The sequence below is a fragment of the Fusarium mangiferae genome, assembly GCF_900044065.1.
Source record: "Fusarium mangiferae strain MRC7560 genome assembly, contig: FMAN_scaffold003, whole genome shotgun sequence".
NCBI classification, from domain to species: Eukaryota; Fungi; Ascomycota; class Sordariomycetes; order Hypocreales; family Nectriaceae; genus Fusarium; species Fusarium mangiferae.
In genome coordinates, this window is record NW_024573923.1 from 1737829 (window position 1) to 1752418 (window position 14590).

Consider the following 14590-nt stretch of genomic DNA (forward strand, 5'->3'; position numbering starts at 1 on the left):
GCCGTGCGGGTGCAGATCATCTCGTCTTATCAGCAGAGGATAGACTCGATCTTGTCTTCCTTTCCTCCAGCTTGCCATCTCCAAAACCCAAACGGGTCGCTTTCTACCCCGCCAAAACTGCCGCCATGAGTTGTAAGTTGCGACTATTCACAGCCTTGTTCCCCTCCCCGCTCTGGCGGTTTGGCCTCTGCGTCTGGTGTTGTACTTTCAAGAGCCCGCCTTGCTGCTTGATTCTCCTCCTGCAGCCCTTTGCACTACCACGAATTATACGCTGACCACGGTCGTCATGCGCAGTCGCCGGCATGTTGAACAGGCTTCATGGCCAACCGGAGAGCTACGATAAGAAGTGCGCCCGAAATCCCCTGACCTCGATCACGAATCCGATGATTCCTAACAAATACTTTCTTCTATAGAGCTAAGTACAGGTTTGGTCGAACACTCGGAGCTGGAACATATGGAGTCGTCCGGGAGGCTGATGGCCCAACTGGCAAGGTTGCCGTCAAGATAATTCTCAAGCGAAATGTAAAGGGAAACGAACAGATGGTCTATGACGAGCTTGAGATGCTTCAGAAACTCAAGCATCCTCACATTGTCAAATTTGTTGACTGGTTCGAGTCGAGAGTAAGCTCATCCCACCCCAACTCTCTATCCCGATCCCCGCTCAGGTCAGGTTCTTGAAATACTGGCCCAGATCACTGCTCTCCCTCTCTGTTTCCCACGTTCCATGTGGCTCACCTTTTTCGTGCCTTCAGGACAAGTTTTATATCGTGACGCAGCTTGCTACCGGCGGTGAGCTCTTTGACCGCATTTGCGAGCAGGGCAAGTTCACCGAGAAGGATGCCGCTGAGACTATTAAGCAAATTCTACTTGCTGTCGATTTCCTTCACAAGAACAACATTGTTCACAGAGGTACAGTGCTTCAAACGGCACATCTCTTGACACCAACTAACCCGGTTTTCAGATCTGAAACCCGAGAACCTCCTTTACCTCAGCAAAGATCCCGATTCTGACCTTGTCTTGGCCGACTTCGGTATTGCCAAGATGCTCGACGGAAAAGGCGAGTCTCTGAAGACCATGGCTGGCTCTTTCGGTTACGCTGCCCCCGAGGTCATGCGGAAGGAAGGCCATGGAAAGCCTGTGGATATGTGGTCCATGGGTGTCATCACTTACACTTTGCTCTGTGGTTACTCGCCTTTTCGCAGTGAGAACCTCCAGGACCTTATCCGGGAGTGCACTGAGAACTCGGTGGTCTTCCACGAGCGATACTGGAAGGACGTCAGCAACGATGCAAAAGACTTCATCTTGCATCTAATCAACCCAGATGCTGATCAGCGTTGGACCAGCGAAGTAGAACATCACCGTCGTCACGAGGGGAAATGCTTGGGCTAACTTCGCGATACAGGAAGCTTTGGGTCATATCTGGCTCACCGGAAAGAACGCTACCGACTACAACTTGTTGCCCGAGATCAAGTCTTTCCGCGCCAGAAGCCGATTCAGGCGCATCATCGAGAAGATCAAGCTCCAAGCACGTATCGAGAAGCTCAAAGCTATGGAGGAGGACCCGGAGAATTCGGATCTTTCAGCTATCTTCTCCGAGGTTGCCAGAGCAAAGCTCGCCGACGACAAGGAGGAGAAGGAAGTTCTCCGTGTCACTCAAGAGGTCGAAAAGGATGCCAAGCGTCGAAGTTTCCAGGGTTAATAAATGTACCGAGGATCTCAATCAATTGCAGCATGTTCACATATATTGGACAGCATCACGGTAGGCTACCTTAGCACGACGCTGAGATGAATAGCAGCCTAAGTCCTCGCAAGATGCACGAAGAAAGGGCAATAACACGGATGGAAAAGACGAGTCGGAATTGGTCGCAAAGAGTGTTGCGACTCCTTGGGTTGAAAGCGTTGTGATTTGTTTCGGAAATATTCTTTGGGTCTAAAAAAGGTGGAAATTGAATGCCCCTGATAAGTTATAACCCAAATGAATTCCATGTTCTTCTCGCAGATCATAGTGCTGAGTAGATAAATGCTCTATATTGGTAGCCTCCGAGTTGACCAACAATCTTGTGTGATCTTCCCTTCACTTCTCTGCAGTAACAAGCTAAAGATCCAGTCTTTGGTGTGCTAATACAAATGACCGTCATTATTCAATCCCGAGCCACGCGTCAAGCGTAACCTCGAACCTGCTGCATGCTCCTCGTTATATCATTGAATCTCATAAGCATACATACGATGAAAGGCATCCTCCACTTTCATTCTCATAAACCTTGTGTCGACAAAAATAACCAATTAGCGACTGAAATGGGTAGAGTTTAGTCGTTCATGTCTGCCGAAGCACTCTCACGAAGTTCGGCATACCGACGCGCGTCGAATCGCTTGCGTTCCCAGCCTTTTGCGCGGAGTCGCTCTATCCGTGCCTGTAGCTCCGGTGAACGCGTCTTGTCAGCGTTCAGCATACCGGACGCAGAAGTGGCCGTGTTCACAGTAACAGGCGACGGAGGTGTGTCTTCATACGGAGGGGTGGTGTGCTGCTGGCCGAGCTCTGTCTCAATGAAGCTGAGATGTCGAAAGACTTGGCGCTGCAGGCTCGTTAGGAGGGCACTGTAGCGATGAACAGAGCGAGCATGGCGGAAGGGATCGAGCTCTGAGTCTGTAGAAGGGGAGACCTCGTTTTGTGCTGAGCGTGGAGCGAGGATTGACCGAGGCGCCTGGGTCAATGACCGTAGAGGTGCTGGTACAGCAGATGAATCTCTCCCGGAAATTTCTGGAGATGTTGAACGAGCAGGTCCTAAAAAGCTGCCTAGGCCAAGCGTTGGTGAATCCGGGCGTTCGAGAAGCTCCATGGGCACGTCGCTGAAAGTCACTCGCTTCTTCTTACGCTTAGAAGCGGGCACGCTTTGGATAGACGAGATAGATGATGCCGGAGATACACTGTGAGACGAGGTCCATGTTGACGATACATAGGAGCTCACAGAGCTATCGGCAGAGTGGAGGCTTGGCAGTGTTGTAGTAGTGCCAGACGGTCTTCTCAACAAGGCTGGACCAACGGTAGAGTCTGCAGCATTGATGAGTGTTGAGGCACGTTGATAATGGTCACGAGCCTGGTTAAGGAGTGTGGTTCGTGCTGGGGCGGCTTGATGAAGTGCACGAGCAAGCATCTCTTGTGAGTTGGCTGCGTAAAAGTGAAGATATATAAGGTAAGCTGGCTCAACAATGCTCTGATCTCATTAGAATTTTTTGACCATTGTTAATGAAGAATAACTTACGAAATCTTTGAGATTGTCCAAGATTTCACTGCAGCGAGTTGCACAGGGGCGATAACGGCGGTTAAGATATTCTCTCTTGACATCCGAGATCACCTTCGCCCACTCATCTGAAGTGTAAGGCAGAACGTGCAGAGTCTCTGACAGAGCCTGGGGAAGCCATTCTGGCAAGTTAGTCTCTGTGACTGAAGCACGACATGTCTCCATCCGTGGCGACATGGATAATGATGATGTTCGTGAAGGCCAAGACGACGAAGTGGCTGTATGAATTGGTTGAGGCAGCAAAGCAGCCATGATGACAGGTAATATTCTTCAGTCAAGGTAGCCCGAAGGCTCGTGTCTGGGGTTATGGTCGTGGTCTAGAGGCGAATGGATGGGGGGGCTGCTCTGGGGGCGTTACAATATAAGAGTCCGGACTGAGAGCGGCGGCGCGCGTGGCGTGGCCAAGGTTTGTGTGGCCAATATGCCAATATTTTGTTGCCAAAATGGTGCCTTATCAGCTCAGCTCCTCGTGGTCAGTTTCATGAGTGTATTCGAACTGGGGCCTAGGTATGACAGAGCACTAAAGGTTTTGTGACGTGAAAGTGTCTTTGATGGTCTCCCCTGGCAGGTAGGGGCAAAGAGAGACAATTTTGAGTTGTCCCATAAATTGATTGGTAAGACAACCAAGGTATCGAGAAAATAGTTTCGTGAAACGAGGTGTAAGTGGGAGCCCCAGTGTTGTAAGAGCTGTACAACGAAGTCTTGACGACTCGTCGAGATAGTAAAGACAAATATCAAAGCCTCTGAAGCAGATTAAGGAGTGACTTCAAATTAGAAGACGAAAACAAGTCGAAAATACTGAAAGCTGTGCGATGATGGTGGTTGCGGGTAGTTAAGAGATGGACTGGAATTCAAGATATCCGAAAGCGGTTGGTGTTGAGCATATAAACGCCACATCGATGAACCATCTAGCCAGTGCCAAAGTCGTCCAGGTGACAAGCACAAATCAAATATTATAGCGTCGATACTACTTTGTCGTCGGGAATACCGATCTCTGGGCAATGAAGATCATTGCTGGGCTGGGTCTCGTCCTTTGTGTCAGCGGCGCCGAGCTCTTCGCTGGTTGCCAGGCGGTTTCGAAATAGTTCTGAGAACGATGATGCCGTTGAGTCGTTTTTGGTCAGACACTACGAAAGATCGAGGTCCCGGCGGAGGGCAAATAACATGGCATAAAAGAACAAAGGGTAGCAAAATCGGCTCAAAGTAGATAGTGTGTGAGTTGGAAGTTGAGACGTGACGGCCAAGAGTGTCTGTCATACGTCGGTCCTCGGGCCAACAGACACTAACACAGATAGATATAAGCACAACTCGACATGGGCTCACATAGCACACACGATCCGGGGATGACAGGTTCAACCTCAATATCAGCCCTCCCCCTGTTTGAAGAGAAGGACTGATCTTGTTCTTGAGGCCTTGTTCAGCTACTCATGTGTTGGGCCATGCCCTAACTGCATGGTTCGTATCCAGCTAACATTGCACCACTCCAAGGTCTTTCTATACTTTTATTTCCTATCCCTACTACTGAGTAATGAGGAAAACTCAGCGAGAAGAGCAGAGCGGCCCCACGATCTTATGGGAACCAATCAAGCCAAAATGGGGATAGTGGTGCCGCGCCGGCCTCGCGAGCCTCAGAGACTTCCGTGGTCCGGCCCAGGGGACCCACCGGGCCGTCACTTGTCGCGCCGTCCTCACTCTTGCTTCGCTCTTTTCTCCCTCACTCCCTAGTAGCCCTACTTGGGCTGATAGGCTGGACAAGAAAAGAAACCCATCTTCAAGGAAGCACCATATCCCTCCACAGACGGGACAGGTGGAAAAGACGATGCAAAGAGGGGGATATGGATAAGACATTATTACACAACACAGAGCAAAAATGCACACAATCGAACTGCACTTACAGTCACTCGATTCGGCTTTGTCGGCCTTGTGGCGTGAACGACATACGCCAGTGTCTCGGTTCCAGAAGGTCGGATCCTGAGGCCGTCTAAATAGACACTTGAACCAAACTTCAGAGTTGCCCTTCTGATGCAGGGGTGGTCAGGTAGCAGCAGAAACTTAGAGCCCCCTCTCGACTTGATTGACGATGGTTGCGACTGCAGGTTCGCCTGGTGTAATGGTCACTTGCGGATGCGGCTATTGATCCGCCACGTCCTGGGTGCGTGCGACCCGGTACCTGCGTCTCTGGTAGAATAAGGCTCCCTAGGCTTGTGCCGCTATGGTAGTCTCTCCAGTCCTGTGTTCGTCTTTGTTTCAACTTCGGGGTCGCCATCCAAGCCTCTCTGCTCGAGAACGTCGGCTGGAGCCGTAAGCGGGGAGGGATTGGTCGCGGCCTGGCTTCCATTTCATTCCGTAAATGGATATTTACCTCTTTGCTCACAAGACATACGCAGTCTCCATTGTTGCCCGTTCGTGGTAACGTTCTCAAAAGCCCCAGCGTTGGAGGCTGGATGCTTTCAACAGACAGGAGGAACCTAGAGCACCGCTGTGTCGATCGGAAGCACATGGTTGTCATAGTGTTTGTTGTAGAGGGGAACAAACGTGGCTGCGCTAGGCAAAGGGGAAACAGAAAAACAGGCGACTACGATTGGCTTCACGGAACAACGAGTCTCCCCAATTTTGATGCCCATGATTGGCAATAAGTGGAATCATCCATTCATGTGAACAGTGGCTTCGTGAGATGATCTTCCTTTCTATTAAGACTTAACGCCACGGCCATCGTTTTAACTGTTTTATCGAGGTTCGTCACGAAGATCTCATGGCGTCGGATTGCTGTGAGGTGGCTCTGCCGTTCCTGGAGTCGCTTCAACTGTTGTTGGTGTGGTTTCAGGGTTGGCATCCTCAACTTCTTTCTCCGCATCCTTTACCTCATCGCCCTTGATACCATGGACAACCCTCAGACCCTCGGCTTGCCTGGTCATCTCGTCAAGCTCCCGCTTGCGTTGAAGCCGAACCTTGATCTCCTTGGCCATGTCGGAAATACTGACAAGAATACCCTCCTTCTCAGGATGGCCTTCTTGAAGTCCCATCTCCTTAATCTTGACCTTGCCTGACTTGACTTCATCTTCGCCCAGAAAGATGGCAAATGGTACACCATTGGCCTCGGCGGCCTTGAATTGTGCGGGCAGCTTAGGCTTAACTTTGTAAAGGAACTCTGCCTGTGATAGCACAGTTAGTCCTCTGTTCCGTGCAATAGTAAGGTTCGTGGGAAAAGTCAACTAACCTTGATTTCAGACTCCCATAGCTTGGCGCACACTGACATGCGTTCTTTCAGATATCCCTGACCAAAGGCCATGACATAAACATCGACATCATTGCTACGCACAGCAGCATTCTTCTCAGCGGCCATCTTGGCCTTGGTGATAGAGAAAATCCTGTCAACGCCAAAGGAGATACCGACGCAGGGGATTTGACTCTTGCCAGAGAACATGCCAACAAGGTTGTCGTACCGGCCACCGGCAGCCACGCTTCCTACGCCAACTGTGGGGTCATCGGAACGGTCGTCATCCTCAGAGCCCTTCTTACCCTTCTTCTTGGAAGGCTTAGACTCAGCATTCTCCTGCCCAGGCGTGACCTCAGGAGCAGAGCCCTGTGTAACGACCTCGTAGATAAGTCCGGTGTAATAGTCGAGGCCTCGAGCCAAGCTGAGGTCAAAAGAAACTCGATCCAGGCAGTCGAAGGCCTCTAGGTACTCAAACAGCAGAGCAAGATCTTCCATTCCCTTCTTCATGGATTCATTTGCGGCCAAGCTCTCTGTGCTCTGAAGCTTCTGCAGCAGATCCTGCTTGCCCTTGAGAACAACCCACTCTCCGATTCGGTCAGCGACATCACCGTCAAGTCCCTTTTCCTCGGTCATCTCCTTTCGCACATCAGCCCAAGGCAGCTTGTCAAGCTTGTCGACGGCCGAGGAAATGGTGCGGATCTTGTCCTCAGGGACTCCACAGACTTGGAAAATACCGTCAAGAATCTTTCGGTGATTTAGCTTGATCGTGTATCCACCGTTCCAACCAAGTCCCTCAAATACTTCTGTAATAATGCGGATGACCTCGGCGTCGGGCAGCATGGGGTCGTAGGTGCCGGCAATGTCGAAATCGCACTGATAGAATTCTCGCATGCGACCTTTGGTCATCGCAGGTTGGTCTCGGCGGTAGACCTTGGCGATGTGATATCTCTTGATGTTTTGAATCTGCTTGTTCATGGCTAAGAAGCGTGCAAAGGGAACAGTTAAGTCATATCGCAGAGAGCAGATCTCACCACCTTGATCAGCAAGGTCATAGATGAGCTTGCTGTCCTCTCCATATTTTCCAGCGAGGATCTCTCGGAGCTCGAAGACGGGGGTATCGATCGTGACTCCTCCGTGGCGCTTGAAGACCTGGGTGATGGTGTTGAAGATGTGGTCACGGATAACCATATCCTTCCCCTCCCCTTGGATGGTGTTAAGGAATGACCTCTGTAGTACGATTGATTAGATCACTTACAGTCCTTTGTACCCTTGGGGGTCTTGAGCTCGAATTTATTCTTGGGTGCCATTTCGAGTGATGTGGGAGACTCTAGAGTGGTGGTGGGGTTTGAAGGGGAAGAGGAAGAAGAAGCGTAGCGGGGCAGGGAAAAGACTGTGATGGAGGGGTCGAGACTGAGGAACCTTGAATGACGATACCTCCGAGTAAGAGCAAGGCAGGAAGGCGGACACCGACAGGCAGGTGTGGACGACAGTGGTCTTGCCGTAATGCGGCTGAGGGAAAGGGATTTGATTGTGGCTTGTTTTGGCCTCATCTCCCTATCATTCGATGCGAGGACGCGACGCGCTCAGAGGAAATTGAAGCTTTGGAATTCACCACAAAAAAGGCGGCCGATGCTCATCATGCGAGCGGCGAGACGGGATACCTATGCGTCACACGTTTGGGTACAGCCAGCAATAAAACCTTTCCAGTAGGAGAAGCAATTGAATACCTTAAGGTAGCCTAGGCTGCCTGGCCCGAGAGAGTTGGTGGGGCATACCTTACTGATTATGGCCCGAAATGCTACCTAGGGAGCCAACGCTGCACTAATTGGCTTTGATTTACGGGTACCTTGGTATTATTAGATGCAATAACTTAGTAGGTAGTACAAATTGAAAGAAATATGACTGCAACGTGTAAGAAAGCCTGGAGAGAAGGGATCTTGCATATATGGGGAAGAGACCATAACTATTGTATTAACATAAGTTCAAGGTTTGCTATATAGAGCACTGAATTTAATCAAGCGACGCCGTTTGAGGCTTCACTCAAAAAGCGACCTGATATCATCAGCATACCTGGTTAAGTAGTTACTCATTACAGTATGTAAGGACTCAGGACTCCATAATAGATATTTACATAAGAAATAACTGGATACCTAACGTTAGTATATATATCCAATTGCTACTGTCGTTCTATCAGATGCTTGCATTATAGGGTAGCAATCTATTGTTCCACTTCATCATCGCGAAGGTAAATTTCAGGTATTTAATACCTGGGTATATTTTGGGGGAAGTTAATTGAATGCATTTCTCTGAGACTTATCATGCTGTAGGAAGTGATCCTACCATTCAGACTTGTCCAATGCGACAATCCGGCACACACGATAATTAAGAAACGGGGCATCAGCCTCATCCCAAGCTTCTTGAGATCACGGGACGCTCACTGAGGTACGCATCAGATTTAAAGTCATCCTTCCTTGGACCCCATACCCCAGAAATGGTACTCGAGTGCTGTGACTGGCATGTACACCACCACACTCACATTGGATCGGAATCTTGATTCGATCCGAACCCGAAGAGCTTACCCGAAGCGAGGATGGAAATTAGAGACTGGTATCATATCAAGCTGGCGCTATTGGCTGGGCCGACCTAAGGAGTACGTAGCAGGGCAGGTCAGTTCACCAAGTCCATGACGGGCATCTAGGCAGACAGACGACTTGTACAGGCTCGTGGTTATTGTCGACTCTCATATTCATGAGAGTCGATAGGCGAGATAGTTCATTGTAAGCGGTTAAATAAGCTAAATAAGCTTATTTGGCAAGATTTCTTGCATACCTAGGTACCTATTAACTAGTTGCATCAAATATCACACAACTCCATATATGTACGCGTACTCGGTCCCTCTTCACAGGCCCCGAGTCAAAACATGGTCTGTGGTGACCAAGCCATTAGCATGCTGACAGACAGGGATTGGTTGATGAAAAGTGTTCAAAAGATCGAGTCCAGTCTCAAATATAGATCTGACAGAATACACTTGTTTTTCCTGAGTCGTTGATCACCATAGGCACCCTTCATCGACCACCGTCAGTTTAAAGCTCTTGTCACGTCAAGAATCACCAGTTTTTCCCTTAATGCCTGCTGGTCTCGTATCTCGTATCAACGACTTCCCACTACGGTAATATACTAACTTAGTACCTTAAACAAGTCTGGACTGTAACTACCTAGTACTTACAGTCTCGTATGAAGTGCATCAGTTGATGTCTGCCTATATCAGCCAACCATCCATCCCTCTTCTTCCTTTACTCAGATTACTCTTTTAGCAAATGCGCGACTTTGAGAGCTCCCGACTTCCATGATTGCCCCTCATCTGAAATATTGAATCTGCTGTCTCCAAGACCCCATACGTGAAGGTGTCTGAGTTTCGACGCTATCATGACTGTTGATCATCATGACAAAAGCGAGAAGTCTGCCAGCTCTCCTTCTTCGGAGCCTCAAGGCCCATTAACAAATGATGCAAAAGAAGACGAGTTGCAAGCCAAGGCAAAGACCCGACCTGAGCGGACAGCAAATTTCAAAGATTACCTGGTGAGTAACCCTCTGACGGCGCCATGTATCAATAACTCTCTTGTAACATCCATAACTTGTAGCGGATATTCTCCTACGCAACAAAATGGGATTTCTTTGCGTATGCTGCAGGCTTTTTTGCAAGCATTGGAGCAGGGATTGTAAGTTGCTCCAAACCTCGGTATCAAGACAAGATCATTAGCTAACGCGTCTTTTAGACGCTGCCATTAATGAATGTAGTTTTTGGTAAACGTATTCACAATTCCTAGCTCTGAATCTGTCCCTGACCATTACTAGGACAATTCGTTGGCAACTTTACAGAATACTTTATGCCAGGCAGCACAACATCGCAAAGTGAATTCAACAAAAGCATCGATAAGTTGGCGTTGTATATGTTCGCTCTGTTTCTTGGTCGTTTCGTGCTCAACTCTATCAACAAGGTATGATCGATCAACTGACTCTTCATCCAAGCACTCGGTCTGATCTGACCACCACTAGTTCGTCTTCCGCATGATAGGCATCAGGCTATCATCCGCCATCAGACTTCACTACCTACAAAGACTATTCGGTCAATCTATCCATGTCCTCGACTCAATGCCTCCAGGCTATGCCACAGGCACCATCACTTCTACGGCCAATGTCCTACAGCTAGGCATATCAGAAAAACTAGGCACCTTTGTTGAATACAACTCAACCATTGTAGCTGCGATTATTGTAGCATTCGTCAAGAACTGGTCCCTGACTCTTGTCACATCTTCAATCATCCTATACCTTTTCCTTGTCTTGGGAACATTTCTGCCCATGATACTCAAGGTTAATGCGCTCATCACAAAGGTTGCGGTGCCCTTGCCCTTCAAAAACCTCGACTGCTGACCAAGAATTAGGCAGAGGGCAGAGCTGGTGCAGTTGCCAGCGAAGCTTTGGCGAGCGTCAGGATGGTGGCCGCGTGTGGTGCAGAATCACGCATTTCTAGGCGATACGGCCAGTTCGTCGAGGAAACCCGCCAACATGGTAAACTTCTATCTCCGCTTGTCGGCTCACAACTTGGTTTGATAGTGAGTAACCTGGATGGTGACTGAACTTCAAGCTGCTGACATACGTAGTTTTTCGGGCTCTATGCTGGCTTCGCCCTTTGTTTTTGGTTTGGTGCCAAGTCCTACTCTGAAGGAAGATTGGACAACGTGGGAGATGTCCTTGTGTGAGTCCGTCCATATGACAAATGATACTATGCTGATAGCTCCAGCGTATTGCTCTCTGTTATGATTGTCGTACTTTCCCTCGAACGAACATCTACGCCGCTGCTAGCTGTTGGGAAAGCCACCGTGGCAGCCTGCGAATTTTTTATTGTTATCGACGCTCCGCAGCCTGCCAAGGGTACTCTGAAGGATCCCGAAGTCTCTTCGACACAGGATATCATTTTCGAGGATGTTACCTTTGCTTACCCTAGCCGGCCTCACGTCAAGGTGCTAGATGGCCTGGACTTGCGTATAGAGGCCGGAAAAATCAATGCGATTGTCGGGCCGTCCGGGGGAGGCAAATCGACCATTGTTGGGCTCATTCAGAGATGGTATACCTTACAGGATCAACACGTCCTTGCCAAGGTCATTGAGAAAGAGAAAAAAGGGGGTCGCAAGAACAAGAAAGATGAGAGTGATGAAGATGTCGACGCAGAAAACGTGGTTGATAACGAGCCTGAAGAATCAGGACCTCCTATTGAAGTCCACGGGCGAATCTTGACAGCAGGCCAATTGTTGGACGACATCGATTTGAAATGGTGGAGGTCCCAGATAGGTCTCGTCTCGCAGGAGCCATTTCTGTTTAACGATACGATCTATAAGAATGTTGCCTATGGTCTGATCGGAAGTCCATGGGAAAATGAGACCGAGGACAGGAAGAGAGAACTGGTTAGGGAGGCTTGTCGAGAATCATTCGCCGACGAGTTCATTGATCGACTGCCAGATGTAAGTTGTGGCCAAACCTCGGCGAAAACCCATCAAGGCTAACACATGCAAAGGGGTTGGACACACTCGTTGGTGATAGTGGTGCCAAACTCTCTGGTGGACAGAGACAGAGGTTGGCTATTGCACGATCTATCGTGCGAAAACCAAGTATACTTATACTGGATGAGGCCACTAGTGCTATTGATGTCCGTGGTGAGAGGATCGTCCAGGCGGCCCTTGACAGAGCTGCGAGAGACCGGACCACTATCACAATAGCCCATCGATTGTCGACCATTAAGAAAGCAGATCGTATCATCGTCTTGAAGAAGGGCAAAGTCGCCGAATCAGGTACACATGACAGTCTCATGACGATCGAGGGTGGAGTCTACTCAGGGCTTGTGCATGCACAATCCCTATCGCTCGGAGAACCCACAGATGCAGGAGATGAGTCGGCTGAAACTGAGGACAAGCCCGTCCTGGCCAACGTGACGAGTGTTGCAGCTTCCGAGGTTGATACGTCGACAGAGGCCTCTAAAGACAAGGCGCGGAACTTCTTTGCAAGCTTTGGTCGACTGTTCTATGAGTCAAAGAATGTCTGGCCAGCGTTTTTTCTGACTCTATTTGCCGGTGCCTGTGTGGGAGCTGGAGTACCACTACAGGCATGGATCTTTGGGAAGATTATTGTTTCTTTCAACGACATAGGGACTGACTCGAACCTATCCGGGAGCAACTTCTGGTCGCTCATGTTCGTCGTCTTGGCTTCAGGAATTGGAATCAGCTACTTTGTAGTTGTCTTCGTGGCCACTCGGATGTCATCCACGATACGCGTGAAATACCAGAAGCAGTATTTTGATGCGGTAATGTTTCAGAAAACATCGTTTTTTGACCATGAAGACCACTCTCATGGAACAATAACGTCCCGGCTTGGCCAGGACCCCAAGCAACTTGAGGAGTTGATGGGACTGAACATGGCTAGTGTCTTTGTCGCCCTCTTCAACGTGGTTGGAGCAATATCCATTGCGTTCGCTTTCGCGTGGAAACTAGCTCTCGTCTCATGCTGTGTCGTGTTGCCCATAATGATCGTTTCAGCGTACTGGCGCTTCAAATACGAGCTGGCATTCGAGAAGATGAACAATGATGTCTTTGCTGAGAGCTCAAAGTTTGCATCCGAGTCAATAGGAGCATTTAGAACTGTCACTTCGCTGACACTGGAGGATTCGATTTGCCTCCGATATCAGAACTTACTCAACGAACACGTTGCATCAGCATACAGAAAAGCCAGATGGGTGAGCTTACTCTTTGGTTTCTCTGATAGTGCCAGTATGGCATGTCAAGCTCTGAACTTCTGGTGGGGAGGTCGTCTTTTATCAAGACATGAAATTGGTCTAGTTGCCTTTTTCGTCTGTTTCAGTAAGTGAGCATTATGACGTTCTGTATTCGAGTAGTGCAGACTGAGACCCAAACGCTTCTGACCCTTGCTTACATCTCACAGTGGCGATTACAAATGGAAGCGAGGCAGCTGGGCAAGCCCTTGGCTTTGGACCAAACAGTGCGATGGCTTCTGCAGCTGCGAATCGTATTCTAAACATGAGAGAGAGCAGACCGCGAGACAAGGTCTCTACCTCGCAGGAGATCCCAGATACAGATGGTGGAATGTCGATTGAGCTGGAAAACATCGCCTTCAAGTACCCGACTAGGAGCACGCCCGTATTCAAAGGATTGAGCCTGAAGATTGAAAAGGGACAGTTTGCTGGCCTCGTAGGCGCCTCAGGCTCAGGAAAGTCATCGATCATTTCGTTACTGGAAAGGTAGGCTTTGACATCCATTGCAATTACATACATCGTGCCGTGGCTGAAGAAACAGATTTTACGACTTGGACAAGGGCCGGATCCTCCTGAATGGCAAGGATGCTACCGATATCAACCTGTACGAGTACCGAAAGTACTTTTCTCTCGTGGCTCAAGAAGCCACCCTCTTCCAGGGCACCATCAGGGAGAATATCTTACTCGGAGTCGACCCCTCAGCAATCACCGATGAGCAACTACACCAAGCGTGCCGTGATGCCTCGATCCACGATTTTGTCGTCTCATTGCCCGAGGGCTACAATACAAATATTGGATCACGTGGTGTATCACTTTCAGGTGGCCAGAAGCAGCGCGTGGCGATTGCTCGCGCTCTGATTCGCGACCCAAAAGTCCTCCTTCTCGACGAAGCTACGAGCTCCCTTGATTCAGAAAGCGAAAAGCTAGTCCAGTCGGCGTTCGAAAGAGCTAGTGAAGGACGCACGATGCTCGTGGTAGCACATCGACTGGCCACAGTGCAGAATGCTGATGTGATCTTTGTCCTGGGAGATGGCCAGTTATTGGAACAAGGATGCCATGCAGAGTTACTCAAGAGGCGGGGCGTCTACTGGAACATGGTGAGTATTCTTGCTCGCCGACTGAAATGGCGGGAGTGTGCTAATCGAATATAGTGTCAAAGTCAAGCCTTAGATCGTTAATAACGAAAGCGAGTGCAAAATTAAAGCATGTACTCCGTAAATCGCTCTCTACTCTATATTCTATCCCGGAAACCAG

General features: G+C 49.3%; 4 protein-coding genes across 4 annotated transcripts; 2 read left to right on the forward strand and 2 right to left on the reverse strand.

Moving 5' to 3' along the window:
• Positions 1–302: 302 nt before the first annotated feature.
• Positions 303–1699, forward strand: FMAN_04549 (putative CMK1-Ca2+/calmodulin-dependent ser/thr protein kinase type I; the record flags this gene model as incomplete). Its single annotated transcript, XM_041828729.1, has 5 exons — positions 303–346; positions 414–621; positions 753–909; positions 962–1347; positions 1403–1699. The coding sequence occupies 5 exons, from the start codon at positions 303–305 to the stop codon at positions 1697–1699; spliced, it is 1092 nt and encodes a 363-aa protein (XP_041679564.1).
• Positions 1700–2306: 607 nt separating this feature from the next.
• Positions 2307–3551, reverse strand: FMAN_04548 (uncharacterized protein; the record flags this gene model as incomplete). The annotated part of the gene is made up of 2 exons (XM_041828732.1): positions 2307–3212; positions 3261–3551. 2 exons carry the CDS (start codon positions 3549–3551, stop codon positions 2307–2309), a joined length of 1197 nt encoding a protein of 398 aa, XP_041679565.1.
• A 2498-nt stretch (positions 3552–6049) lies between these two features.
• On the reverse strand, positions 6050–7823 carry FMAN_04547 (putative HTS1-histidine--tRNA ligase, mitochondrial; the record flags this gene model as incomplete). The annotated part of the gene is made up of 3 exons (XM_041828733.1): positions 6050–6451; positions 6517–7718; positions 7772–7823. 3 exons carry the CDS (start codon positions 7821–7823, stop codon positions 6050–6052), a joined length of 1656 nt encoding a protein of 551 aa, XP_041679566.1.
• A 2119-nt stretch (positions 7824–9942) lies between these two features.
• On the forward strand, positions 9943–14514 carry FMAN_04546 (uncharacterized protein; the record flags this gene model as incomplete). Its single annotated transcript, XM_041828734.1, has 12 exons — positions 9943–10095; positions 10158–10235; positions 10293–10320; positions 10372–10514; positions 10573–10908; positions 10959–11129; positions 11178–11272; positions 11318–12035; positions 12089–13424; positions 13507–13822; positions 13878–14433; positions 14488–14514. The coding sequence occupies 12 exons, from the start codon at positions 9943–9945 to the stop codon at positions 14512–14514; spliced, it is 3957 nt and encodes a 1318-aa protein (XP_041679567.1).
• Between the last annotated feature and the right edge of the window lie 76 nt (positions 14515–14590).